At 44.3% G+C, this 27,765-nt stretch overlaps 1 protein-coding gene across 6 annotated transcripts; it reads right to left on the bottom strand.

Moving 5' to 3' along the window:
• LCMT2 (leucine carboxyl methyltransferase 2) lies at positions 1–27,623 on the bottom strand. Of its 6 annotated transcripts, none has more exons than XR_009957348.1 (15): positions 27,532–27,623; positions 27,033–27,160; positions 25,321–25,402; positions 24,794–24,974; positions 22,396–22,552; positions 21,677–21,866; positions 21,139–21,246; positions 16,905–16,995; positions 14,389–14,646; positions 13,985–14,215; positions 10,682–10,779; positions 9,209–9,396; positions 8,982–9,117; positions 708–802; positions 1–42 (listed from the first exon to the last, which is right to left on the bottom strand). XR_009957348.1 is itself a non-coding variant. In XM_062567585.1 (15 exons), exons 1-14 carry the CDS (start codon positions 27,568–27,570, stop codon positions 5,167–5,169), a joined length of 2,076 nt encoding a protein of 691 aa, XP_062423569.1. In that variant the 5' UTR covers positions 27,571–27,621; the 3' UTR covers positions 3,888–4,468; positions 5,148–5,166. The 6 variants fall into 6 exon arrangements, 5 of the variants coding, with proteins under 5 accessions (XP_062423572.1, XP_062423569.1, XP_062423570.1 ...); XM_062567585.1 differs by lacking the exons at positions 1–42; positions 708–802 and adding exons at positions 3,888–4,468; positions 5,148–5,355 and having other exon boundaries at positions 27,532–27,621; XM_062567586.1 differs by lacking the exons at positions 1–42; positions 708–802 and adding exons at positions 3,888–4,439; positions 5,148–5,355 and having other exon boundaries at positions 27,532–27,621.
• Positions 27,624–27,765: the final 142 nt, after the last annotated feature.

The raw sequence follows: 27,765 nt of genomic DNA, 5'->3' as shown, positions 1-27,765 counted from the left end.
TCTAGCTGCTTCTCTTCAAGATGCCCCCTTTCAGGGGCTACCCTGCCAAATAAACCAAGAAGACTAATGAGGCCACAAGGGTTTTAGACGCAACTTCCCCGAGCCTTTGAGGGTCACAGATGTAACCGCTTCTCTTCACACTGCTCACAGCTACATTCATCTATTACTTATGACTAAACTGGTTCTACTTTAAGAGAGGATTGTTTGTTTCAACCTCACGTAGAGTCCATAATTTGCTATGCATCCTCTCTAGTCCCTTTGCTTTCACAAGGCTTTCAGTAAGGAAAGGTGGTAATTAATAGGACCCGCTCTAACACAGGTTGGGTAAGACATTTCTCCTGCTCTGAGCTGCCTGAAAGCTGTGCTCTTTTCTGTAGCATGACTGGGGCTTCCCAGAGCCCATCAGTGTTCTCTTAGGCTTTCTCTGAGCCTTTTATTCTATTAGGTGATTCCTTAGCCTGTTGTTTTATGTTCATGTTCCCTGCCGCAGCCCATTATTGGCAAGACGGGAAAGAACACACACATCAATGTGATGCAAGTTCAATCCACTTTATTATTCTGCCTATCTAGCTTATATAACCTTTCCAGCAAGCTCATGCGTCCACGCGCCTCGCAAAGCATTTCTATTGGTTGTCTAGCATTGTCCACGCGCATCTGCTCAGTTTCTAATAGGCTGCTGTGTCGACTCCCTTCCCAGGTGCACATACTTTTGCTTATCTTGGTTTCTCACTCTTCTTGCCTTCAAGGGCTTCTTCTTTGGTGACCTTGAACAGCCTGTTGCTTATTTCAGCTCTTCATACTCCTGTAAAATAGCCAGGGCCCCGACACAGGGCCCCGACAGTTCCCCTTAAGCACTGTGCACAGCCCAATTATCCCAGACCAGCCACATCTTGCATGTACAGAGGGGTCTGAGAGGTGGCTAAGAAAAATCAGTTTGCCATCTGTGCCTCCACCCATCAACATTCTTCAGTGAATGCCTGACAGAGAAGCCTGGCAGTGAAGGAGCCCTCAGGGTGTTTGGGAGCATTTTTCTTCTATCCATCCACTCGCTTGCCTGGCCACACTTCTCAAGGGAATAACTTGGGGCTGTGCTAATTGTACCTGACTCAAGTTAACCTATGGTCTGTTTGGTCCAGAGGATTCAAGATTCCTGTGATTCACCGGCGCTCCGGGGCATGCCTGCTGCAACAGGAGCCAACCTCCTGCCGACACCGTGCTGCAACCACGCTCTGGGGCTTGCCCGCAGCCCTGCTCCTCTGGGCTGTGTCCGCAGGGGCAAGCGCATGCTCCGGCCCGTGCTGCAGAAGAACGGGGGCCCTAAAGGTGACACGTGGCAAAGGGAAAGTCAGATCCATGCTGCGGCACACGTGGCACCGCGCAGACCCTGCCTGGCGCTCCCGGCGGGGCTGAGCTGGGTTTGCTCCAGCCCCCACCGCCCCGAGCCCTGCACCGCTGCCTCCACATAGCGATGGTCTCAGCGAGCAGGCAGCAGCCCGAAACCCGCAGCCTCCTGAAGGGACACGCTTGCCTCATGGGCACCCCCCCGACCCACCACCTCAGGCAGCCTCGGCCCTCACCTGCCGCCGCTGCAACAAAGCTCTGTCCGCAAACAGAGCACGGCTGCAGCTGCTGCCTGGCTGCCGAGCGCCACGCATCCGCCGGCTGAGGCGGAGCAGGCGGAAAGAGGTGAGGCCCGGGGCAGCGTGTCGCGTGCTCGTGGCGCTGCCTCGGGATGGCTCCCGTGTGTGATACACAGCCCGCAGCGACTCCACGGGACTTGCCCCGAGGCTGCTCTGCCCGTGCCTGAGAGACCGGCAGTGATCAGCGAGCAGACTCTGGGGCTGCCCCGGTGTGAGAGTCGCGCAGAGCAGCTCTGGGATGGCACAGCCCATCCCCGCAACACTGGGAGGCAGCAATAAGGAAAAGCTCCCTGTTCTACCAGTCCATGAACGCCAGGAAGGGGCGAGGAGCAGGGCCCATGCGCTTAACAGTGACTGAAACACCGGAAAGTAGCAGTGCGTGTCTATGGCTGGCTGCAGTATTCGTATGCAGGGGAAGCCAGTCGTGGCTGCAGTACTGGCTTCCTGACACGCGAGGGCGGGCATGGAAAAGCAGTGCGCATGCGCTCGTCCTATGGGTGTAGTATCGCTCTGACGACACACGAGGGCAGCAGCGAGCATGCCGCAACGCACTGCGCATGCCGTCGGGTTGCTTGAAGTACTGTTTTTTCGACACCCGAGGACAGCAGTGAGCACGACCTTCTGCCGTGCGGATGCGCGTTCCCGTTGGGTGTAGTACCGCTACTTAGATACCTGAGAGCAGCAGTGAGCACGACTGGGCGCAGTGCGCTTGCGCACGATTCCGATACACTACTGCTTTTTCGACACTGGAGGGTAGGAGTGAGCCGGCCGGAGCGCACTGCACATGCGCGCCTCAAAGACACCGTGCTCACAGCAGGGGGCAGCAGCCCGGGGGATCGGTGCGAGCCCGCGCCCGAGAGACCGGCGAGGATCGGCGAGCAGAGTCTGGTGTTGCATCGGTGAGGAGCTCTGAGACGGCACTGCCCGCCCCCGCGAAAACAGGAAGCACCAATAAGGAAAAGCACTCTGCGCTCCTGGTGTATGAGCACCGGGAAGGGGTGATGAGCACGTCTCGTTTGCTTACCCGTTGCCGAAACACTGGAGAGCAGCAGCGGTCACGCGGACTGGCACTGCGCATGTGTGCGACAGCTGCTTGCAATATTTTTTGTATGCAGGCGAGGGGAGAAGCGAGCACGTTGGGTTCTGCGCATGAGCCTGCTGGCTGGCTGCAATACTGAGTTGCTATCACCCGAGGGTAGCAGTGAGCGCTGCGGAAACAACGCATGTGCACGCACCCGTCTGCCCTACTTTCTTGATGCCCCAGGCTACGGTAAAGTGTGTTGTGCATGTACTCGCTCTCTGTCCGCAATACTGCTTTATGGAAACCTGAAGGCAGCAGTGAGCACAGTAAAGCCTCTGAACAAGCGTGCTCCCACTGTCTGCAGTACTGCATTGTCGACACCTCCATGCAGCAGTGAGCACAGTGAACGTAGTACATTCCTTGCACACAACCACTGGATGCAGTACTAGACTACCATCACTTCAGGGCAGCAGTGAGCACAAGGAGCTCAGTCTGCATTCCCGCTCTCCGCAGTACTGCTTTGTTGATGTTCAAGGGCAGCCATTAATACTGTAAAGCCAGTGCACATACACAAGCCCAGTGGGTGTAGTATGAGACTGTAATTATGTGAGGGCAGTAGGGAGCATGGTGTGCATGTGTTTTTTGCCTGGCTGCAGTACTAGTTTGAAATCAAGGAAGGGCAGCCGTGAGCACTGCAGCAGTGCTCTGCAGGAATGAGCCGTCCTGCTGCAGCATTGGAATTTCATTGCCCAAGGGCAGCTCTGAGCAACTCCACCCCAATATGCACGCGTCCCTCGACTTTCTGTAGTATTTGGGTGTCATCATCCAAGGGCAGCGTTAAGCATATGTGGGGCACTGCACATGTGTCTGACAATTTGGTGCAGTGCTGGTTTGTTGTCATGGATAGCAGCGAGCAGACCAGTAGCACTGCAAGTGTGTGAACTGACTGGCTGCAGTACTCATGTCATCACACGAGGGCATCAAGGAACAGATAGGCTTCAGTGTGGCCATGTTTATATTCTCAGGAAAGGGGCTCTGGGCCAGTTTGTGCACTTGGATAGCACAGGTGGGTTCTGCAACCGACTTCAACCCAGTCTCTGGGCTGTGTCCACCTACCCCACCAGGGGCCTCATCTACCACCCCAGAGAGCCTAGCCCCAGGAGGGGGAGGCAGCCAGTCATTCACACACACCTTCTCCCCCCATCCTTTTATTTCCCCATAACATGTCGCATACTTGAGACATTTTTATTAGAAAAGGAGCAGGAAAGGTGGCAGATGAGGAGGTACAGAGCCTTTCCTTCGCCCTCACCAGGCCACTACTGCTCTGCTGTGGCCCTGGCTAAGCTAAACTGAATGTCTCACTAACCTCTGGACACTTGAACAGAAGCAGCTGTTGCTTTCAATGCTCATTATTTTTTCTCCTTTCCTTCCCAGGCCAGAGCAAGCACTCTCAACAGAGATGGCAGGCCCTGACCAAAGGTAGTCAGAGTGGCTCCTTAGCAAGCAGGGCAGGTCCTCCTGTGCAGAGGAGCAAGGAAGTAAACTCTGCTCCCCTCCCCTCCTGACAGCCTCATGCACATCCAACAAAACACTACTGTGTGACAGTGCTAGGGGACCACAGACCTCACGGAGCTCAGTTGGGCAGAGAAAATAAAGCAGGAGAAAGCAGTCCATAGCATCCCCCATCTTCAGGTTGGAGAGACGAGACTACAGCAGAAGCAGTGCAACTCAGGACACACGCAGGGACGTCACAGAAGCTGATTCCAGACAGCAAAGCACTGCAAATCCAGCAGGCATTTACAGGTAACTGGAAACACAACTAAGCTGGTAAGTTTCACATCCTGCAGGTGTGTACAGATGTACCTCCTTCCAGAATCTCTGCTTTGCAAAGCCACTACCTCTACTCCTTCTCTATAAAACTACTGCTATGAAGAACCTGCACCCTGTACTCCATCAGACCAGCCCCCTTACTATGGCACCTGCAACTCCCCAGGCACAGAAGAGATCAAGTGTTAGTGGTGAGGCTTACTCATGATTTCATGTAGCATGCCTCCCCCACACCCTTTTCCATATATCCTCCTCCTCCTCCCAAATAACAGCTAGTGGAGTTTTTGAGCTGCTAGCAAAGAGAATCAGAGGAATACAAGTTTGCCAGATCTTAACTAGTTTCAAACATTCTCTTCTGCTTATTAGTTATGCTTGATTGATCATTTTTGATTGCTTTTGACTCACTGGCGCTTCTTTATCTCCAAATCAGCATTGTGCAGGCTCATATCTCTTGAACAAAGCACTGTTCCTCATTTTGTCTCTAAAGGCTACTGCTTCCACCACAGAGCTACTTTTGCAGTATTTTATTTATACCAACACAGACAGCAGTAAAAAATACTCTGTCTTAACTGTCCCTCCTAATCTGCTGTCCTTATCTCACCCTTACAAAAGCTGTGGAAACATGTTGCTGCTTTTGGACCTAGAAGTGAATGTCTCACCCTAGTGCAGCAGCGTGGTTCAGTCCTGTTTGGTTCCTGTCAGTGGTCCTGTCAGGATGTTGCTGAGGCTCAAAGAGACAGGCTCTGAGTTGAGGTGTGTCCCAAAGGAGAAGCAGTTCCCACCACCACCAATGAGCAACAACTCTTTCTCATTCGGTAGAAATATACTGCTATGATTATGTAGCATTAATGGCCACTCCAGATGCTCCTGAAAAAGGACAGAGAAATTTGACTCCTACATTAAGAAACAAAAGCATGTGTGGTCCAGAGGACACCAGCCAGTTGCATACTGGGGAAGTGCACAGAGGCCAAGATAGGGAACTGGATGTAGTAGATTAGGATGTTTGGACAGAAAGTGGATAAGAGTGAGTGGCTTGTCTAAATGTTTCAGAAGTCCAACATGTTATAGTGAGATTTTTATTAGAGAGCAAAAGGAATTGGAATAAGTTGAACCAGTCAGGCACCTCTTAAATTGGTTTCAGTTACTACTTCTAATCAAGCTGAGTCTCACTTAGGGAGTAACCCTTGAACATACAAGCCTTCAATAATTTGCATCACTGTTGGACCTGACAGGACTGCATAAAAATCTCATATACTGCTGTAGAGATATTCCATGTGATACTTTCATTAGAGAGTAAGAGCTAGACAGGGTCCATCTAAGGCCCACTATCCTATCCACAAATGTGGGCAAAAACTGGTATCTAGAGAAATGTGTAAGAACAAGGAAACCATAATATATTCCTCTATTATTCTCCAGCTATATAATGATTTACAGTTTAGAGATTTGAATCCAGGAGGAATGTCTTTGTGTTTTGTAGGCCTTAACTTTTTTTCTCCTTAGAACATGCCCAGTCATTTTTTGACTCCATGTAAACCTTTGGCACTCAAGTCCTGTGGTAAGGAATTCCACAACACATAAAGAAGCACTTTTTGAAACACGCTGCCTCCCATCTTCTTTTGAGGTCTTAGTTCTTGTATCAGAAGAAGCAACAAACAGTCATCCCCTATTCACTTTCTGTGACACTCAGTTTCATGGATTTCTATCATGCCTCTTTTCCAATTATGTTGTGTGTCATGGTATAATGAAAATTGTTCATATATCCTAATGTTGTTTCCCATGAGGCCACTTACATTTACCTAACGGCCTAGTATTTAGTTGTCCTCATCATTCAGCTACTTGAAACAATGCATATTCTGCCCAAAAGGATTTATTCTTTGTGTTGTGTCTCTAAATAAGCTTTAGCACTGCTGAGTCTTTCATTTGTTATTTATAACAAACAAGCCTGATCTGCGAAGAACAGAAGTACCTCAATGCGTAGGTATGATCAATGCCTACAGATGGTTCCCTTCCACGTTGAAAAAAAATTGATCCTGCTGCAATAGATCTTCAGTCAGGCCTACTTAATGGCAGGGCAGAATGAGTCTGAATACTACTGAAAGATTACAAAAATGTTAACAAGATTTTTTTTCCCTCCCCATATCAACTCCATAGGAATCTCAAAGGTTTTATTCCAGTATAAAGGACACTGAAACTATCTCAATTTGAGTTCCTTCTGTTCATCAGTTAAAGTGTGCTAGGATCAGAACCATGGAAATATAGCAGATTGAGTGCACATGGAAATGTTCATGCATAAGAAGTCTAGCTCTTGCTTTTGTATAAGAAACATCAGTGGGAATTGGTCTATAGAAACCCCTGAAGAGACAGCTGGAAAAGAGACATTTATAGATCTGAGCTCCAGGAAGCATCCAGTGCATGACCTATGTATCTGATGATTGGAAGAGGAGCTCTTTTGTGATGACCTCTGATATTCAAAAGCTCAGGAAAGTGAAACTTGGAGAAACACACTGCTTGTAGGTAATGGAGACTGTAATAGTACAAAACTGCTATGCTGGCAATTCAGTAATTGTTGAGGCCACTTGAACCTGAAGAGGGCAGGGCACAGATTTCCCTTCTAAGAGCTTGAGACAGAAGGGATCTTCATGAGGGTAACCTCATCTCTGGTCTTGAAGAAAGGTCCAGAGATAGTGATTATCACACATACCTACCAGTGCTGACTGGTCTGCGTCTATTTCAAGCTCAGATAAAGTTGCCAGCCAATGGTTTTCACAGACTTACAGAATAGTTGGGGTTGAAGGGACCTCTGGAGATCATCCAACCCACCTGCTCAAGCAGGATCACCTACAGCAGCTTGCTTCTCATATGAGAGATGCTCTAGTCCCTTAATCATCTTACTGGCCCTTCTCTGGACTCATTCCAATAACTCTGCATCTCTCGCACTGCAGAGCCCATGGACACAGTACTGCAGATACGGCCTCTCCAGTGAGGAATAGTGGGGAAGGATGACCTCCCTTGTCCTGCTGGGAACACTCTTCATAATACAGCCCACAGGACTGTTGGCCCTCTTTGCCACAAGGGCACATTGCTTGCTTATGTCCAACTTGCTGTCCACCAGGATGCCCAGGTCTTTTTTTCTGCAATGTTTTGGTGCTATCACCTTCTAAGACATGCACCAGAGCAGTATACTAGTAGTATAACGTACTGCATACAAAGTCATTGACATCTCCAGTCTTCTAAACTTTGAGATCAATCCACAAACACTGAACAGTACTATCAATACTTTATCACAATACTAGCAGGTACTAAAGGTGAGAAATGTGCCTAAGTTAAAACAGATAATTCACAAGCAAAGGCAGCTACCAATCCATCTGCATCTATTTACTCAATTTTTAAAAAATTACTTTTATTCTTTTATATAAAGTGCATTACCACAGTACCCATACTCACAGCTATCTAACAGGAGTAGCCTATTGTATCTGAAGATCATTAGTTTCTTCTTCCTCTTTGTAACAGAAGCTAGAAGGGGTTAAACTGCTTTTAAGCATGCTTTATGCCCTCAGGAGAATTCGGCAAGGTCAGCCTGAGGCACATAGTATCTATTATAAAAAACAGACCATTCACAAACTCCAACTTTCACCAAGGATAGGATTCATACATACAGATAACCCAAGAAATTAGAAATCATATGCAAAAGAAATAAAAGCTTGTCAGGCAACAGAAGCTTTGTCTAGGCAGTAGTATTGTAGATGAGGGCTATTCACAGACAGATGGAGATTTAGACTAAGTTTTGCCCCGACAGTGCCAAAATCCTGCTACGTGACATCCCCTGTATGATTGCTCTTAAGAGCCATAGAATAGAATCATAGAATAGCTGGGGTTGGAAGGGACCACTGGATACCCCCTAGTCCAACCTCCCTCCTCAACGCAGGGGTCAACTAGAGGAAGCTGCTCAGGACCTTATACAGGCAGGTTTTGACTATCTCCAAAGATGGAGACTCCATAACCTCTCTGGGCAACTTGTTTCAGTGTTCAATCACCCCTACAGTAAGAGGGTTTTTTTTAAGTGGAATTTCCTGTATTTCCTTGCTATATTCTTGCTGTCTTCAGGCATCAGCTACAACACATAGCAGATTCCACCATGCAGTATTCAGTAAATTATACCGCAGACCTTCATAAAGATTAACTGATGCTCTAGTTTGAACGATTCTTTTCGTCCACAGACGTCCTGAAATTACTATGCTTATGCCCATCTGTTCCCCTTGTCTAAAATAGAATAGCTCTCTGCCCTCCAACTTTTTGTGTGCTCAGACTCTCCCTGTGTTAAAACCATATTCTCTGGGCTAGTCAAAGCACTTCAAAATTAGACTTTACCTCAAAACAGAAGTTACAAATGACCCTTTTGCATTCTCTATTCCCTAAAAGGGAATAGCCCAGAAGTTGCCACCTTCCTTCCCAAAACACCATTTATCCCAAAAGAACAGTATTTCTGTACTTACCACACTAATCATATAGTCCACACAGAGACCAGTCATTAAGTCAATGACAGTGATGCCTGGCACAGAGGAAGAGTGAAACCACACTCCACCAACAAGCAGGAGTTTTTCATCATGCACATGTGCTGTATGTGAATACCTGCAAGTTCAGAATGAGATTGAGCTGTCTTGGTAAGGAAAGCTAACTAGAGGCAGACCAAGAGTTCACTTGCTAAATGCTCTCCACTTACCTTGGGATGAGGGGAGGGTACGTCTCTACTGTCTGCCACTGAAAGCCATGTTCAATCTCTCTCAGAAAGAAAACTGAACCTAAGGGCTGTTCAGCTGCTCCCAGACCTCCTGCAATAAGGACTCCTCCTCTCCAGCTACAGGCACTGTGAGAGTGACGGCCTTCCGGTACTGGACCTTCAACAGGAATCTAAAAACAGAAGTCCAAGGCTTAAGTTTGCAAAGCTAAGGATCATCTTCCTGACCAGGCTATTAAATAGCCTCTTCCTGTTTAATCTCCTCTGGCATATAACATTCTCTCCTGCCACAGGATAAGGACAATTGGTAAAGGGGACATAAGGAGTAAGCATGATAGGGAATGACTCCCCTTCTCCTCCCCTTCCAAACCCATGAACAAAACGGTGAACATGGGTGATTCCTCCAAGGCTGGAAGCTTCCTAGAAGACTAGGTAAAAGTGTTTCCATCTACACTATTTTCCATACTTTTTTAAAGGGTTTAAAGGAAAATCACAGCAAACAATGTGGAGAAAGTTTCAGAGGCCATCTGGTCAATTCAATCCCATTCTCCCAAGGCAAATTCAGCTCTATTACCATCTAGAGAGATGGCTGTCTTAACAGTTGCTGAATGTCTCGAGTGACAGGAATTTCTGGCCTCCCTAGGCAATCTATTGCAGCACTTCACTATCTTCACAACTAAAAGCTTTTCTTAGTGTCTAACCGAAGTTGCCCTTTACATAGGCTTTTTGTCCTATCCCAAATAAACAAGAAGAATCATTTTTTTTGTGCTTTGTGCAGATACATTTTATATATTTGAAGATTTGTTTCTATAGTGAATCTTCTCCAGACTCAACAAGCTCCTTCAGTCTTCTCCTTTAAGTTATGCTTTCTGTTCATTCTTGCTGCATACCTCTCTAGAGCTGCATTGCAACTGGTATACACATACCAATGTGTACAAATGCCTGATGGGAGAGAGTGAAAAAGATGGAGCCAGACTCTTCTCAGTGGTATCCAGTGACAGGATAAATTGAAATACACAAAATTCCACTTAAACACAAGTTGGTTCTGTTGTTGTTTTGGCTTTGTTTTTACTGGAAGGGTGGTCAAACACTGAAACAGATTGCCCAGTAAAGATTGTGGAGATGCCACCTTTGGAGACACTCAAAACCTGACTGGACAATTTCCTGAGCAACCTGTTCTAGCTGACCCTGCTTTGAGCAGGATAGTTAGACTAGGTGATCTTCAGGTGTCCCTTCCAAACTCAACTATTATGCGATTCTGTGAAGACTGTATTCCACTAAAAATCAAGGTGGCTAAAAGTTAGTTAGAACCCTAATCACTAGGAAGTGCCACAATACACTGCCGATACCATCTGATTTAATACAGTAATGTGTGTGATTTAGTTGGGATTCCAATACTGCAGCACACACTACAGAGTGAGGCAAGTTATACTTTCCTGGGCCTCCTGTATTTCTTACCACAGTGCAGGAAAGTTCCTCAGCATGCAGGAAATGCCAGTCCCCTAGCACAGGCTGCATAGCAGAACGGCCCCCATATAGAAACAGGTACTTTTTACCTACAGAAAAATACAACCAGGTGAACAGAAAAGTTTGGATTTGACATGTCAGAAAACCAAAAGCTTTTCTTTGCATTTAAGGGAAGCTGACTAGAAATACAAATCAATGCATTCAGATAGAAGTTTTAAACACTGTCAGTTTTTAGACATCTTTCAACCTGATAAGCATTTGCAAACTTCAGCAATAGAGGCAAGAAATTGTTTCACAGATATAATTACTCTTCTATCTAGATCTTTTATAACATACAGCTTGTGAATAAAAATATTTTTAGCCTTCTGTATTTTTCACATTTGTGATTATTCAGAAGACCCCCAACATCAACTGATATTATGTACTGACTGAATATTTAAGATCTGAATGGAAATCTCACATTACAGTTGCAAAGCTAAGAGGAAAACCCGTATATGTTAATATACTAAATGGAATTAAAGAAAATTCAAGCAGTGGGAAGAAGACACCAGTAGAACTAATAAAACTAGAAAACCCAAAGAACGTAAGTCATAGCAACATAATGACATAGATTTATCCAAAGAAAACAGATGGCTCCTCATAAGAAAACCAGAACATGTATATGTTCTCAGAAAAAGGAGATTATGATAGTTTAAGTGTGCAGGAGTTAATCTGGAGAAGCCACCAAAAAGCAGGTTAAAAAAGGTGCAAGAGTACTTTGGGGAGGATGTCAAGTATGTGCATTAACTGCACTATACCCTGTCAGCTCACAGTCATAATGGACTGCACAAGCAACACAAGTTTTGGTCACTTGCACTGCTTTTATTTTTGTCAGACTGTATTGTAGCAGCAGTATTATTCATAAAATATTATTCATCCAATTTAGCATTTTCTTCTTTATTATAAAATTTGGTCTGGAAGGCTGAACCCTAAATGACATTATGCTATTAATTAAACATTGCTCAACAGATTCAAGGTATGCTCCAGACTAGACTACCAACTGCTTAGTGATTTCACTGGTGTTCCCCTTCAAGTATTCCCTGTCAGCTACTAGAGAAAAAAATAGCTCCAAGAAGGGACAGCTTTCATCTCCAGAATTTCACTCTCAGTACCACCACTGACTTGCTAACAACTGCTGAAGTTTTCATCCCTTATAGCCAATATATTTTACTGGACAACCTTTCAGCATGCCATTGCAATGCTTGATTCTAGACCTCACAACTACTGAGTACTGGTATTAGAAGCGTAACACTTCTTCTGAACAATTTCTCAGGGATAAAGAGCTAAGGACCCCCTCTATAATTAAGATATCCTTCAGAGGTGAAATTCTGAGACTCTTCTGGTATAATCAAGCATAAATCAGTTTAGCCACAAATGACCTCAAAGAATCAGTCTTCTCAAACAGAATAAATCCCTAGGTTTCAAATAGTATTTACCACTGGGGATTAGATAATCAAATTTTGAGTCTAAAAAAAGGAGGGGCAAAAAAAGGAGGGGGGCAAAAAAAAGGCTCTCTGAAAGATCATTTTAATTTTCTTACTACTTCAAAGAAATCTTGAAATCTTCATTCTGTGAGAGTTGTATTAAAACCAGCACAGCAACACATCAGATCATCTAGTCCTATGTCCTGGTTTCAACAGTGGTCAGGAGTGGGTATTTAAGTGCTTCAGATCCTTTGTTTTATACACCTCATGTATTTGGCAGGCTTGAATAGATTTTTTCAGTGAATCTATCCAATCTGCTTTTCCAACTCAGGTAAGCTTTCAGTACACAGTATCTTGCAATAAAGAGTTTCATGGAATGATCACCACATTGTACAAGAAAGATCTTTGGTTTTACTTGAACCTGCCTCCTAACAGTTTTGTTTCATTCTCCTTCAATTCTTGTTCTGGAATAGATGCTGAACAACAAATACCCGCTCACCTTCTTCAGGTCACCCACAATTTAGTGGATTTTGATCATAGCCTGTCCCTCACCTGTTTTTTTCCAGTCAGAAGAATCCAAGTCTACTTAAGCAATTTCTTGTATGAAGCTGCTGCTCTGTCCTTGTCACTGTCTCTAGAGTTTTTGTTTGTTCTGTTTTTTTCACTATCTCTAGGCTTTTTGTTTGTTTGTTTTGTTTTTTAAGACGGGGAATGAGAAATTAGAACTACATAGAGTGTTTACATGTGGACAAAAAAAAAAAACTTCTATACAGTGCCACAACGGTATTCTCCATTTTGTTATTTGTTCCTTTACCAATAAAGGTTAACACTAAATTCTTAACATTAGATTTGCTTTTCTTTTAAACATCTATTTATTATTACAAAGTCTCACTCACTAGTAGTAATAGCTTAAAGCCGTCTCTGTATGAAGTTGGGATCATCATCTCCTCTATATGTACCATTCTAGTTGCACTAAGTTTCGTCTGGGCATTTTAATACTCATTCATTCAGAACTGTGATACCATTGTTTTCCCAGGTAAATACAACATTAGCAAACCTCTCACTACTGGCTTCGCATTCCAGATCATTAAAGCTTGTGCTATTTAGCACTGTCTTTATAACAAACGTTTGGAAGACTGTTGGGGAGTACATTTCCACTGAAAATTGTCTGCTTACTCTTAGTACACTTCTACTTTTCCATGCAAGGCCCTGTCTCTTTAACCTGTAGTTGCCTGTAGCCTTTGATGAGGTACCTTGTTGAACTTCTTGAAAAATCCAGTAAAATTGTGCTAACTGGATCTCCCTTTAGCCACAAGCTAACTCCTTAAAAAAAGAAAAAAAAGTTTCCCTCAGAAATGCAACACAGACAAATGCTGTATTTCAGAGGAAGAGTAAATGAACACATTGCTACCTGTATTCTTTATTATAGTTTTGCCCAGTTCAGACCTTGCAGAAAGACAGCTCCCTGCATCAACCCAGGATTCTTTACAAAAGAGAAAACTGCTACCATACCAGACATCTTGTAAACATTGGTAGTTACATTTTTAAGAGAGAATCTCTACATCAGAGTTAGTACTTCAGCTATTTAATCCCTCAGTTTGCATTATAACTATTATATGAAAATCTTCAGATCTGACAATATCACTTCCTTTAGTGCCAGAATCCTTCTACTAGTATTTCAGAATACTTCAGCATAAGACAGGCTTCTGCATAGGGCATTCCATGAACTTACTTGAGAACAACACTTTTAATATTAACCAGAAATAGCTGAAAATGTGAATCTTCATTTGTGGGTGGCTAGGCTTATGAGACCCCTTTCCAGGCTTTTTACCTCTGAACATTACTTCAGTTGCACTGTGTCTCCAACGCAAAGTAGCTGATTCAGCAACAGGCTGCAGGTCTATAAGCTCCACTGTAACACCATCCGAGTCCAAGGCATTACAGCTTTCACGGAACTTTAGCCGCAATATTCCCAAAGCTGTACTTGACGGGGATGTTCGTCCTCCTACCATCAGAGCCAGGCTGTTCGAGAGACATGACACAGTATGGTACAACCGTCCATCTGCAGAGATGAGACATCATGGTTCAGACTGATCTTTCTGTCATGAAACTCAGAACCTTCAGATCTCTGACTGCCAATGTAATTGCACAGTGACATTGCTTTCCACTAGACATTTATTTCATTACAAACACAGAAACATCTGCCTTACACTTGCCATCAGTACAGGGACTCACCCCATCTTTTACCACGATTTTCCTTTTTCACGCAGCCAGCTTTCCAGCAGCCTTTATGCTTAATTAGGACATGGAAATTTCTCATACGACAGTGCTGACCATCCTCCTCCCCAAAACCTCCAGTCGTGAGAATGACGTTGGGTTTTATAAGAGCAGAGTGGTGACCATAACGTCTCAGGCCAGCAGCTTCAGAGTACATTCCACACACTGATGCAGTGATCCTTCCAGCCATCCTGACAGGACCATCACCACAAGGAACTGCAAGCCAAAAAGAATCAGGGAATCTTCAGTTTCACACAAGCAAGAATAGAGGACAACATTTAAATGGACTGAGTATAAGATAAAACAAATCCGTTTAGCTTTCCAAAAACAAAGTTGTGAAGCAAGTTAATACAGCACATAGACCATCAGACATGGTCTAGGAATCACAATGGAATGGTTTAAACCATTACCACTGTCAACTTCCACTTACTGCTCCCTCAACTCCTAACACAATTCTGAGCCTGTTTTAATCGGGGTGGAGAAGGAAGGGGCTGAGAGAAAGACAAAGAGTCTACCAAGGAATTGTTGGTTCTTAAACTGATGTAGCAAGACAGCAGTCATTGAAACACCTCTTCTACAATTACCTTTCTGCAGACATAAATACTTGGCTAATAGCAAAGAACAGCAATAAAATAAAATAATAATAAAGATCAACAGTTGATAGCTAAATTTCTAAGTTTCTCACTGGAATTTGATTTCACTTTCACAAAAGCTTTGAAATAAAGTTCTGAACCATAAAGAATAATATGTTAATGTCTGACAGTCCTATTATAAGTATTTTTAGTCATCTCAGTATCTTCTAAAAGCTATATCCCTTAATATGAAACATAGCCTTTCACCACAGAACTGTAGCTCACCAACATAGTACAAGCTGTTTTCTTCTGATTGATTCTGAATTTGCATCTTCTTTATCAGATACCTCTTATTCTTGTTTTTGGAGATTCTGGGATGGAGAAGAAGCTCTCAGTTTACCTTTTATATGCCATAGCTGGAAGTTTTACTTATAATGAAGATTGTTCAGTGCAAGATCCTACTTTGTGTAATGAAGTCATGAGTTGCCACTGTTTGGGCTGAAACACCTTCCTGCTGGTGGAACTTCTTGAGGCTGAGGGTTCCCCCTTCCCCTTCAGAAAATACCCTTACACATGCTTTGTTTGGAAGATATAGCACTGCACTCTGTTGAGCAGAAACTCAAATCTATTTGTGGGGATAGCGGAGGGAACACAGATATTTGAGATGTGGGCATTTTTTTAATGAGAATGGCAGAAGGCAAGTGCGGTAACTTATCAGACTTTGAAGGCTTTTGCTGTCAGTTTTAAATACAACAGAGACGGCAGCAAAAAAACTCTATTCCTGTTTCTAAAGGATTTTAAATGTCTTCACTGTAATAATCTGTCAGATAACCTGTTCTATTTCCAGTTTTGTACCAATTTTTTTACTTAAAGATAGAGCCAATGTATCTTTACAAGCCTTCTAGGTTTTAACATAAGGACTGGTGACAATCACACTGTCTATTACACCTCATCCCCATTTATTTAGCTTGAATTTGACTACTCTTCAGATCTAATCAACAGAGAATACAATGTATTCAATGACGCTGTTAGCTTAAGTATTCTATTCTGCTTTATCCTTCTCCAGCAGCTTGTTTCTGCCCTGTAACAAATTTTTACTCTCAGTGGTCCACAGAACTATTTGTGGAGCTGTACTGTGAACAAGACCAGTGATGTGAAAAATGTTAAAAAAATAACCCTCTCCTTCCCATCCTGAAAAAGAAAGCAAGCAGCCAGAAGCAGGAATTTCTTTGACTGCTAGTGCTGTCATTTTTTTAATTTTATTTTTAAGCCATAGACACATAGCCTTGGCTTTTCCCCAACTCTATCACTTTTCTCCCACCTAAACGCCCCCACCACAAAACACAAACAAAAAAGGAGCAAACAGAAAGATCCTCAACATATTCCAATTTCAAAACATTTCAGAACAGGCATGATGCACATATTATTCCAGCCACAGGGGAGGATGAAAAAAAGAACAAACTGTTTGACATACCTCTGAGTGCTCTGCAGGAGCACTTTCATACAGCAATACTTTCATACAGCAATACTTTCATACAGCAATACTTTCATACAGCAATACTTTCATACAGCAATCAGTCCGGGGCATCCCAACAAAAGGAGGTGCAGGGTAGTTTGGCATTGCAGCCATGCACTGGAGGACTCATGTATAAGCAGAAGGAAGAGTTGTTCTGATTGGAAGGTTCAATATACCAAAAGAATTAAACTGATCAGAACCACTTGAGTCAGGACATGGCTTTCGCCTCACTATGGACTGCAGGACAATCATTAGAAGGATGGATGAACCTACTCAGATGGTAGCATCCTGTGTGTTCCTTCCTGAGGTTTACTGTCTCCTAAAAATCTCTTAGAAGCCTGCATAAGATAAAGAGGTGAATAGTATGAAAACTAGTCAATATTTACCTGCCATGTTTGGTAACAAAGGAGTCCAAGAAGACTTCATCCCCTTTGCTGCAGTCAAGACAAAATAATGAGAACATTTCAGATGCCATTCCTGTAGCAAGCCAAAAGAAAAAACTCAGAATCTTGGAACAAGCATTGGAAAGAACATAAGGGTGACCACAGCGATCAAATCATAGGTCAGCCTAGCCTAGCACTGTTTCCAACAATGACCAAAATTGGAAGCCTGAAGAAGAATCTGGTAACAGTGCAAATGTACAGTAATACCTCCCCTTCTCCCAGCCTTCAAAAGTTAAAAGCTCAGGGATTTTCTAAGCAAGAAGCTGTATCTTTGTATTGAATAACTTTTGATAGATTATTCTTCCATGAACCTGTTAGGTTGCCTCTTGAACTCACATAAACTTTTAGCAACTGTAATATATTGCAAGGAGCAAGGAGTTGCACAACTTACGTTGCATGAAGAACATCCCTCTTTCTTTTTGAGCTTGCTTCCTTTTATGCTTCTCAGTTCTGATCATACAGCAGAGTGATTAAGATTTCTTAAGGGTTCTGGAATGCAAGTGATCCCAGAGAAGCCCAAAATGTTCAAAGGAGAAACATGATATAGCTCACATGACTGGAAAACTGTCGTGGATGGCTATGTGCTTTTTAGGAAAGACAGGCCAGGAAGGCAAGGTGGTGGAGTTGCTCTTTATGTGAGAGAGCAACTGGAATGCATTGAGCTCTGCATAGGGGTGGAGGAGGAAGCAGTCAAGAGCTTATGGGTGAAGACCAAAGGGCAGGCTAACATGGGGGACACTGTTGTGGGTCTACTACAGGCCACCTGACCAGGAAGAGAAAGTCAATGAGACCTTCTACAGACAGCTGGAAGTAGCATCATGATCACAGGCCCCGATTCTCATGGGGGACTTCAACCACCCTGATATCTGCCAGAAGAACACAACAAGGCACAAACAGCCCAGGAGGCTCCTGCAATGCATCGATGATATCTTCTTGTCACAAGTGGTGGAGGAGCCTATGAGGAAGGGTGTCCTGCTGGACCCTGTCCTAACTAACAGAGAGGGACTGGTTGGAGATGTGAAGGTTGGCAGCCTTGGCTGCAGTGACCATGAGACAGTGGAGTTCAGGATCCTGCAGGACAGAAGTAAGGCAATAAGCAGGATTGCAACCCTGGACTTCAGAAGAGCAGACTTTGGGCTCTTCAGAGACCTTCTTGAAGGAATCTCACGGGTTAAGGCCCTAGAAGAAAGGGGAGTCCAGGAGAGCTGGCTAATATTCAAACAGTTTCTCCAAGCTCAAGAGCGGTGCATCCCAAAGAGAACGAAGCCCAGCAAAGGGGGCAGAAGACATGCATGGGCGACCAAGGAGTTCCTGGCAAAACTCAGACAGAAGAGGAAAGTACACAGAATGTGGAAGAGGGGACAGGCTACTTGGGAAAATTATAGGAATGCAGTCAGACTATGTAGAGATGCAGTGAGGAAGGCTAAGGTCCTGCAGGAAATTGAGTCGGGCAAGGGATGTTAAGGACAACAGGAAGGGCTTCTTCAAATACATCAGTAGCAAGAGGAGGACTAGGGAAAATGTGGGCCCACTACTGAACAGGGTATGGGCTCTGGTGACAAAGGATACAGAGAAGGCAGAATTACTAAATGCCTTCTTTGCTTCAGTCTTCACTGCTAAGGACAGCCCTCAGGAATCCCAGAGCCTGGACGTGAGGGAGGAAGTCTGGAGAAAGGAAGACTTTCCTTTGGTTGAGGAGGGTAGGATTAGAGATCTTCTGGGCAAGCTTGACGTCCACAGATCCATGGGCCCGGATGGATGCACCCACGGGTACTGAGGGAGTTGGCGGACATTGTTGCAAGGCCTCTCTCCATCATCTTTGAAAGGTCCTGGAGATCTGGAGAGGTGCCTGAGGACTGGAAGAAAGCCAGTGTCACTCCAGTCTTCAAGAAGGGCAAGAAGGAGGACCCAGGCAACTACAGGTCAGTCAGCCTCACCTCCATCCCTGGAAAGGTAATGGAACAGCTCATTCTGGATGTCACCTCCAGGCATATGGAGGGAAAGAAGGTGATCAGGAGTAGCCAGCATGGATTCACCAAGGGGAAATCCTGCTTAACCAATCTGATAGCCTTCTATGATGGCACGACTGGCTGGGTAGGTAAGGGGAGAGCAGTGGATGTTGTGTACCTTGACTTCAGCAAGGCTTTTGACACGGTCTCCCATAACATCCTCCTAGAGAAGCTCAGGAGGTGTGGGTTAGACGAGTGGACAGTGAGGTGGACTGAGAACTTGCTGAATGTCAGAGCTCAGGGGGTTGTCATCAGTGGTGCGGAGTCTAGTTAGAGGCCTGTGGTTAGTGGAGTCCCCCAGGGCTCAGTACTGGCTCCCATCCTGTTCAACTTTTTCATCAATGACCTGGATGAGGGGACAGAGTGCCTCCTCAGCAAGTTTGCTGATGATACCAAGCTGGGAGGAGTGGCCGATACAGCTGAGGGCCGTGCTGCCATTCAGAGAGACCTGGAGAGGCTGGAGAGTTGGGCAGAGAGGAACCTCCTGAGGTTCAACAAGGGCAAGTGCAGAGTCCTGCACCTAGGGAGAAATAACTCCATGCACCAGTACAAGCTGGGGGCTGACCTTCTAGAGAGCAGCTCTGCAGAGAAGAACCTGGGAGTGCTGGTGGATGACAAGTTGACCATGAGCCAGCAATGTGCCCTCGTGGCAGGGAAGGCCAATAGTCTCCTGGGGTGCAGAGTGTTGCAAGCAGAGATCATCAAAGGGCTGGAGCACCTGCCCTATGAGGAAAGGCTGCAAGAGCTGGGCCTCTTCAGCCTGGGGAAGAGAAGACTGAGGGGGGATCTTATCAATGTGTACAAGTACCTGAAGGGAGGGTGTCAAGGGCACGGGGACAAACTCTTTTCGGTTGTCCCATGCGACAGGACAAGAGGCAATGGGCACAAATTGAAACACAGGAAGTTCCACCTGAACGTGAGGGGGAATTTCTTCCCTGTGAGAGTGACAGAGCACTGGAACAGGTTGTCGAGAAACGTTGTGGAGTCGCCTTCTCTGGAGATCTTCAAGGCCCGCCTGGATGCAACCCTGTCTAACATGCTCTAGGTGACCCTGGTTGAGCAGGGAGGTTGGACTAGATGATCTCTGGAGGTCCCTTCCAAAATGTACTGATTCTACGATCTCTTCTAGGCCTGCAACACCTAAATATGATTTCCAGGCTAGCCTTTGCAATCACTCAGAAGCAGGAGCACAAGCAGAGTCCTGTACAGGAAGGAAGTCAGCAGCTATAGAGTCCACCCTCGCTTTTGTGAATATTAGGGAACCAAGTATGTTTACTCCTATGAGATGGAATGGATTCAGCAAGTTTTGTTACTAGAAGGTATAAACATGAATTAAAAAGGCACAAGAAACCACAATATTATCTTGCTTGGCATTATTGCCCCACCTTCTACCTGAGGTAAAGCCTATCTTTTCAAAATCCCAAATGATACCTAAAATGAACGCAAGTACTGAAAATGGAAGAATCCATTAAGTACCTAGCCAAATTATTCTAAAGCCTGGTCACCCTCAGCAAGGGGCTTCTGTCAAGCTTTTTTCCACCAAGACCTTTATCTTATTCTATCTCTATCTGGAAGGCTAACTGCAGAGCTCTCTGCCATCATATGTCTTATTCTTACACACATTTGTGAACTTGGGCTTGTGGACTTGCTAACCTCCTCTGTAAGCAAAATGAAGAGTCTTTACTTTCTCACTGTATGGACAATTACCCCGAACTGCAATAATTCTTGTAGACATTTCTATACCCTTTTGCCAATCTGTCAGCATCTTTCAGTCAACATTTTTGGTACTCACATAGCAGAGTAGATACTTTGTGGTGGCAAAATAAATATAGTACATCAAGGTGTTTTTATACAAGGTGTTTCAGCACCTGTGGCATCCTTTATACTACCAGTTAGTTTGCTACACTAAGACTGGTCTCCCTGAGAACTAAAGAAGGAAAAAAAAAAAAGTTCCGCTAACACTGGAGGGAGTCTTCTTCCATTGCTCCTTGCCTCCGCATCGTAACGCAGAGCCCACAGGAAGCTGCACAGCTGATTGACTGAAGATCTTTTTTTCCTATATGTATCATCTATGGCTCCAGCAGCTCTTGTACAGAATGTGATCATAAGAAGATGCAGGCCTCTTATGCTATGAGAGCCAGCTCATGAATAGAATAAAGGAGAGTTACCTCATATTCATCAAAAGGCTCCAGAACCTGCACTCTTCGTTGCTCATCTTCAGGAGTACAGAAGGTAAAAAACTCATTCATATCCATGACGGTACACTCTGTCCAGCCCTAAAACAAAAGTCTCCTCAAATTATTATTTCTGGAAGGATAGAGACTCACCTTCCACAAGAAAGCAATGATTCTAGATGAAGGATTTGCATTAGCCTTTAAGGCTGCCTAGCTGAAACAACGGCAGTCCAGACTCAGGGGTGAAGACAGATCCTTTACTAGTGAAGCTCTTAAGAACTTAGAGCCACACTTATTTTAAAAGTCTCAGAGGAACCCCTCCTACCTTAACCCATACCAGAAAGTAGGTTGTAAGTTGGGTGAGGGACTTTCAAACGAATGGTCATGCTATCAGAGAAGACAGCATCTCAGCCCTTCTCTGTTCATTTCAACCTATAAATATCTTGGAAGGTACGAGCTGGGCTATTTAAAAGTTACACTCCTTCTCAAGTGAATCAGGTTTCATGCATGCCCTAGAGCTGCAGGCACTTACCTTTCGCAAAAAGCGCCTCTGCTGTGCCTCACAGTCAGGGTACTGTGCTAAAGAGTGAAGTGTAGAATTCAGATGGCTAAAATGCTGCTGCATGACATGTCCAAATGGGTCCTCAGGGTGCATCTGCTCATACAGCACAAAACATGCCTGAGAAAAATGTTCTGCTGCCCACTGTATCAAGGCGTCTGATCTGTGCGTAAGAAATAAAATGATTGCAGGCCCACCTATCAAATGGACCGATGCAATGTGTCTTCCTGCAACACATGAAGGCATGCTAATTAAGGCATCCTGATAGAAATATATGCAAAACAATACAGTGTTGGGGAACCGTGAACATCTCCTTCAACTGCTGAGAGAATTCAGAGAATGAAAAGAGAAAAGACTAAAAAGATGTCCCCTCCATCCCGAATTCTGAGGGTTTCTTTTCCTCTTTATAGCATGTCATAGAATCAGTAAGGTTGGAAGGGACCTCCAGAGATCATCTAGTCCAACCCCCCTGCTCAGCAGGGTCACTTAGAGCATGTTAGACAGGGTTGCATCCAGGCGGGCCAATCAATTACTCCATTGCAATTATGTTGTAAGGAGCTGCTTGGGACTTCCACAGTATTCATGAGGCTTTAGTTACAAAACAGCAGGTCTCCCAGCCCTAGATGATTTGCATACAATGAAGCTAGTTCTCATTTTACTACCTAGAGGTAACAGAGGATAATCGAACTGACCTGCTAGTTTCCATGTAAGTGAGCACCACTTCTGCTAAGAAAAGGGTGGGGACTTCATTGTCCAGCCCTGCTTCCTCCAGGGCTTTCTCCAGTTTAGACAGCTCTGATAAATCCACTCCCAGTAATTTATAATCCTCTCCAGAAAAGGTAATGGCTCCTGGGGGAAAAAAACGGTACAATCTTACTACAGTTTTGATGCTACACTGAGAACAAGATGGACAAACAGGAGAATCAGCCCCACAGACAATTGTTCACAAGGCTGTGCTTATCCTTTTTTCAACTCAATTTCTTTGGGACATGAATAAGAAAATGCCCTCACTAAATGAACTTTAAAGGGATAGCACCAAGAAGGATCAGTTAGAGGCCCACTAAACTTAGAACTCAGATGCCATTATTCCTAATGGAAATTTCACCCACAGATTTTTCAAGACTTATTTATTATAACAACACTTTATAAAATTTCTTTTAACAACAATTTTATAGCACCACTATAATTCAAAATGAAATCTTAAGACTTCTCACTTTTAGTTCTCTCAGTTCAAGCCAAGGAAAGTACCATTGCTTTTATAGAACTTGAATCATTTCTGTCACAGCCACAAAGACATTCAAGTCCTCAATTTAAAACAGATTTAAAAATATCTTTAAAACAGATTTCATTTCTGTAAATAGTATTGGATCCTGAACCCACATATACCAACTCTGCAAACACCAGGATTAGTTGCATAGGTCACTATGCTCATAAATAAGCTCCAACTTATGCCATGATAGCATTTGTAAGCCATACTTCTGCACTTCACAAGAATATATCATAAACTGTATTCTCGATGACTTGTTTCAACCAAAACCAAATCAAACAAGATTGGGAAGCATCTTTAGAAATTACTTTCTCTATGCCTCCATACCAATGCAATTCTATCAGCCCTGAGAACTGTTACCCTACACTGTTCTCAGAAGCATCCACTATTAGAGGCAAAGCAGCCTTCTTCAGCAGCCCATCACAGTGTTTCTCATTTTTTTTCTACTACCTAACTTGTCTGTCCATCATTTCCTGTCCTCTTGACATAGAGGATAAGATATTCCCAACTCTTCTGAAACATGTCTTTTACTTGAAGTATTTTAAGATTATTGGTAAGCATAAGGTTCTTTGCCACAGGATGCTGTTGATACTAAAAATATGAATTGGTTCGAGGAGGGACTGGACAAGCTCATGGAACAGCTACTCACTGAGATTTATTCAGCTGCTCACTTGAGCCAGGGACTTATGCTCTGCACCTAGCTTTGCAGTTGTTTTCTATCCAGTATTTAAATTGATTGTTGCCATCTAAATGCAAAAACGTGCATATGTCCCTACTGTATTGCATCCCACATTTTCCAAACCATTCCCACAGCTTATCAAAATAGTTTTAAATTCTCATCCTGCTCACCATATTGCAATTCTCCCAGTTTCCTTCTGGCTTGTTATATTTCCGCCTTCTATATACTATCATCTTGAATGTTAACAAATGCCTTGAAGAAAATCCCTATATCTTACATCCTTTCCTTTCGCCACTGAACTACTGCTTACTCTTTCACTGGCATAATCATTCTTTCAGCTCTTCTTGTATTCTACAGTATTTTCATAACGCTTATTTTTTTCCCTGCTTTGGATGCAAGAAAGTCAACTAACGAACAGCAACGAAAGCTTTGCTAGGATCAAGAGACCTAGAGTCACAGCTTCTCCCCTATCCATAAGGCCTATAGATCACAGGATAATTTAGGTTGGAAGAGACTGTTGAAGGTCATCTAGTCCAACTCCTTGCTCCCAGCAGGGCCACCTGTATCCAGTTGCTCAAGGTTTTGTCCAGTCAAGCTCTGATACCTCTAAGGCTGGAAGTTCCACTGCCTCCTTGGGCAACCTGTTCATGTTTTTAAACTATCCATGTGGTGGGGAAAGAAATGTTTTGTATACATAATTGGAATTTCCTTTGTTGCAAGTTGTAACCATTGCCCCTTGGCCACTTGCTGCATGCCTCCGAAAAGCATATGGCTCCATCTTCTCTATACTCACCCATTAAGGAGTCGAGGATTGCAGTAAGACCCTCTTCATCCTTTTTAAAGCTGAACAAATCCAGATAAATCTCTCCCCCTTCCCTTGTATGTCATATGCTCAAACTCCTTAACCATTCTTGTGACCTTTCACTAGATATGCTGCAGTCTGTCATACTCTTTCTTGTACTAGGGAACCCCAAAACAGTCACCAAAAGAAATGATCCTTACCAATGCTTTGTGTTCCAAATTCAAGTTGTCTTGCAAACAAATCTAGTTCCTCTGCTCATCATGCCCCACTTTTTAAAAGCTGAATCTCTCTTTGATTCTTCCAAAGATTTGGCACTTAAAACACTCTCCACAAACAGCATACCTATTCCTTCTCCTCCATCATCTTCCACCAGTGCTGACAACTCTTTTATTCCTTTGATCAGAGTGGCTTTTTGGCATGCCACGTTTGGAAAATCCACCTCATATACCACAGTGTGACTCAGAAGGCCCATGTCCTTCAAGCGGAAGTATAAAGAGTCAAAGCCAGCACCTAAAGACAGGATCTGCAGAGAAAGTACCGGAAAAAAAATTATGTTCAACTCTAGCAGCCTCCTGAGCATCCATGAAGAATATTCAAGTTAAAGGTTATCATCTTTAGACTGACAGAATCAGCAGTCTCCTGAAAGAGGGTAAAAAGAATTTTGTAGAGATATTGGTTCTTTCTTGGTATTTCTGTCAAAGTGACAAATGGATAGGAAGAAGTGCTAGTCACAGATTCTCTGTACTCTTCTGAAAAAAAAAAAAAAAAACAAAAAAAACCCACACAATAGATTCACTAACAAATATATCAAGAAGATTTTCCATACATGTAGTGGAAACAACCTGTGCACCCAAACAAAGAAAATGCACCTGTGTTCTAGAGTGGCTTTGGGTCTTCAGCAGGAAGTCTTGAACACAGTGATCCACAGCTCGGGCCCGGACATAATAACCTCTGTGGAATGAAATTCAGCTGTAATCACTCTCCAAGAATCTTTTTCTGACAGAGGCATGCTCCTTTTTATTTATTTATTAAAAAAAAAAAAGTATGACTACCCAGTAATCCCACATTTACAGAACCAAACTGGGAGATGTCTGATTTTTGTTATATCTAGAGCTTATTAACAAATATAGATCACCTGTATTTAATAAATGCATTAACCATCAAAGTATAGATGTCCTAGACAAAACATTTGTAAATATCCTATCTGGACCTGTTCTTTTCTGCACAGGTAAATACACACTGGATGAAAAAATACAAATCCAGACAGTTATGATGCCTTGCCCCCCTGCCTCCATCCATGAAAGGTGGATGGACAACATCTGAGTCCCTGCTCCAAATCACATGTCATAACTACATGAAATTAACTCCTTCACTTACAGGATGATGTGCTAGGCAAGTAGCTACTGGGTATAACAATATGAGTAAGTGTGTTTAAAAGCAATGAAAAGGGAACAAAAGAGGGAAGAGAAGGAAAGTTAGGAAGGGAATTTAATTCTCCATTCTTTCCATGTCAGTGGAGCTTAAGTAAGTCCAAACTCCTGGATACTGTTTAATGTTAGCCTACTTTGTGGGGGTTGGCACCTCTTTTTCCTATAATTTTCTTATAGTTAGTTCTAGCATGTCCCCACCAGGCTTATCAGGTCCTCTCAGCCCCTTTAACAGGCATGTTATTGTCCCCAAGCCTCAGGATCTAAAGGTTTTACTAGATGTTCTAAAAGATACCCAAAAGCTCAGGACTACAGTGCTGACAGCTGCAACACACAACTTCTATGAATTTAATTTGACATGCCAATGTCATGCAACAGATAGACACAAGCTCAGCTTCTAGACCTGATCAGCCACCCTTGTCTTCAGAGGACTGTAAGCTTCTGCTTGAATATCACTAGTTTTTTTTCCTGAATGAAACTTCTTTGACAATTACATCAGAATCATTTTGATAGCATCAAACAATTAGACTCATATTAACCTAAACTCCACTACCTAAAAAAAATCCCACACATGCATATTAAAAGCATTCATATTTATGTCCTGCAAATCTGCAGAAAAGACCAGTACTCATACTACTGATTCAAAGATACCTTTTCCTGAGCCACCAGATATGCTACTAAAATGGAAATGTATTTGGGAAGAGGAAAACTGTAGATGCACTAACACTCTTTGTACATTAGCTTTCAAATTTTGTCTACAGTAGTTCTCAACAGCACTGAATATCTGAGTTAGGAATCAGTCTGATAACACTTCATTAGGACAAAGCTTTTTATTTTTGCCCTTGAACTATGCAATGTTATACTAAAAATCTAAAGCTATTACATTGTTGGCAGACAATGTATCTAATAATATATTATTAGCCCAATAGCTAAATAATTAAGTAATTCATAAAATGCAACCAGGTTAACAAAAAGACTTTGTGATTAACAAAAGCCACAAACATAGGAATCATTTGAATATCATTGTTGAATATCTTGAATATATCACTAAACCCCTCAAAAGTCCCTCTCCATGAAGGAAGATTAGAGCCAATAGATAACTGGCTCTTAAGCTAATTTAGCTTCAAAGACCCTGTGCAGCGCTCACTCCTCACCGGTGTACCAGCGGAGTCCGCCGCCGCCGCCGCCGCCCCACCAGGAGCCCCAGGAAGCGGTCCCGGACATACCCTCGCGCCGCCGCCGAGCACTTACTGACGGCGCTGCTGTCGCCGGTGCTCTGTACCTGCCGGGAAATGGAGACAGCGCAGGCACAAGCCCGCGGAGCCGGCCCACCTGAATGACACCGCGGCTACTGCCCCGCCGAGACCGAGAGGCATCTGAGGCCTACCAGATCTGGGGCACCTGGAACGCGAATGCCGGGAGCCTCGTGGGGCACGAGCACGACGGGGCCGCACAGCACCAGGCGGAGCCCAGAGACCTCCGGAGACGACGAGTCTCGCGGGCCCCGCCCCACTCCACTCCGTCCCCCGATTCGCCCCATCCCGTCCTGTGCCCCCGCCCGGGCCTTGCCACACCGCCTGCGCAAAGGCATCCGTGGGTCCCCCAGCCGGAATAGCGGCGGCGGCGACGGTGGCCGGACCCAAGTTCACTCACAGCGGCTTCGCGCGGAGCGCCCGGCCGTCCACGACCCATCCCGCTCGCACAGCCCCCCTCCTCAACACTCCGGCAGCGGATATGCGATCACTTCCGGGGTGGGTCTGTCCAATCAGAACATCCTGCTCCCCAAGAACATAGAAGTCCCTTCCACAGCGCGCAGACCGAACAAAGCGCACAAATCGACCACTCTGCGCGCTCCATTGTCGATGATACTTTAGGGGCGGGGCCAAA

Source organism: Rhea pennata, chromosome 1 (assembly GCF_028389875.1).
Source record: "Rhea pennata isolate bPtePen1 chromosome 1, bPtePen1.pri, whole genome shotgun sequence".
Classification (NCBI taxonomy): domain Eukaryota; kingdom Metazoa; phylum Chordata; class Aves; order Rheiformes; family Rheidae; genus Rhea; species Rhea pennata.
This window is presented reverse-complemented; position numbering and strand designations above follow the sequence as displayed.

Excerpts from the sequence above, each read along its gene's own strand:
- LCMT2 (XM_062567585.1), bottom strand. The coding sequence starts at position 27,570 with ATGGGTCGTGGACGGCCGGGCGCTCCGCGCGAAGCCGCT. Across the intron at positions 9,118-9,208 it reads TACCCTCCCCTCATCCCAAG|GTATTCACATACAGCACATG; the intron begins GTAAGTGGAGAG and ends CTGAACTTGCAG. Across the intron at positions 5,356-8,981 it reads TGGACTATATGATTAGTGTG|GAGCATCTGGAGTGGCCATT; the intron begins GTAAGTACAGAA and ends GTCCTTTTTCAG.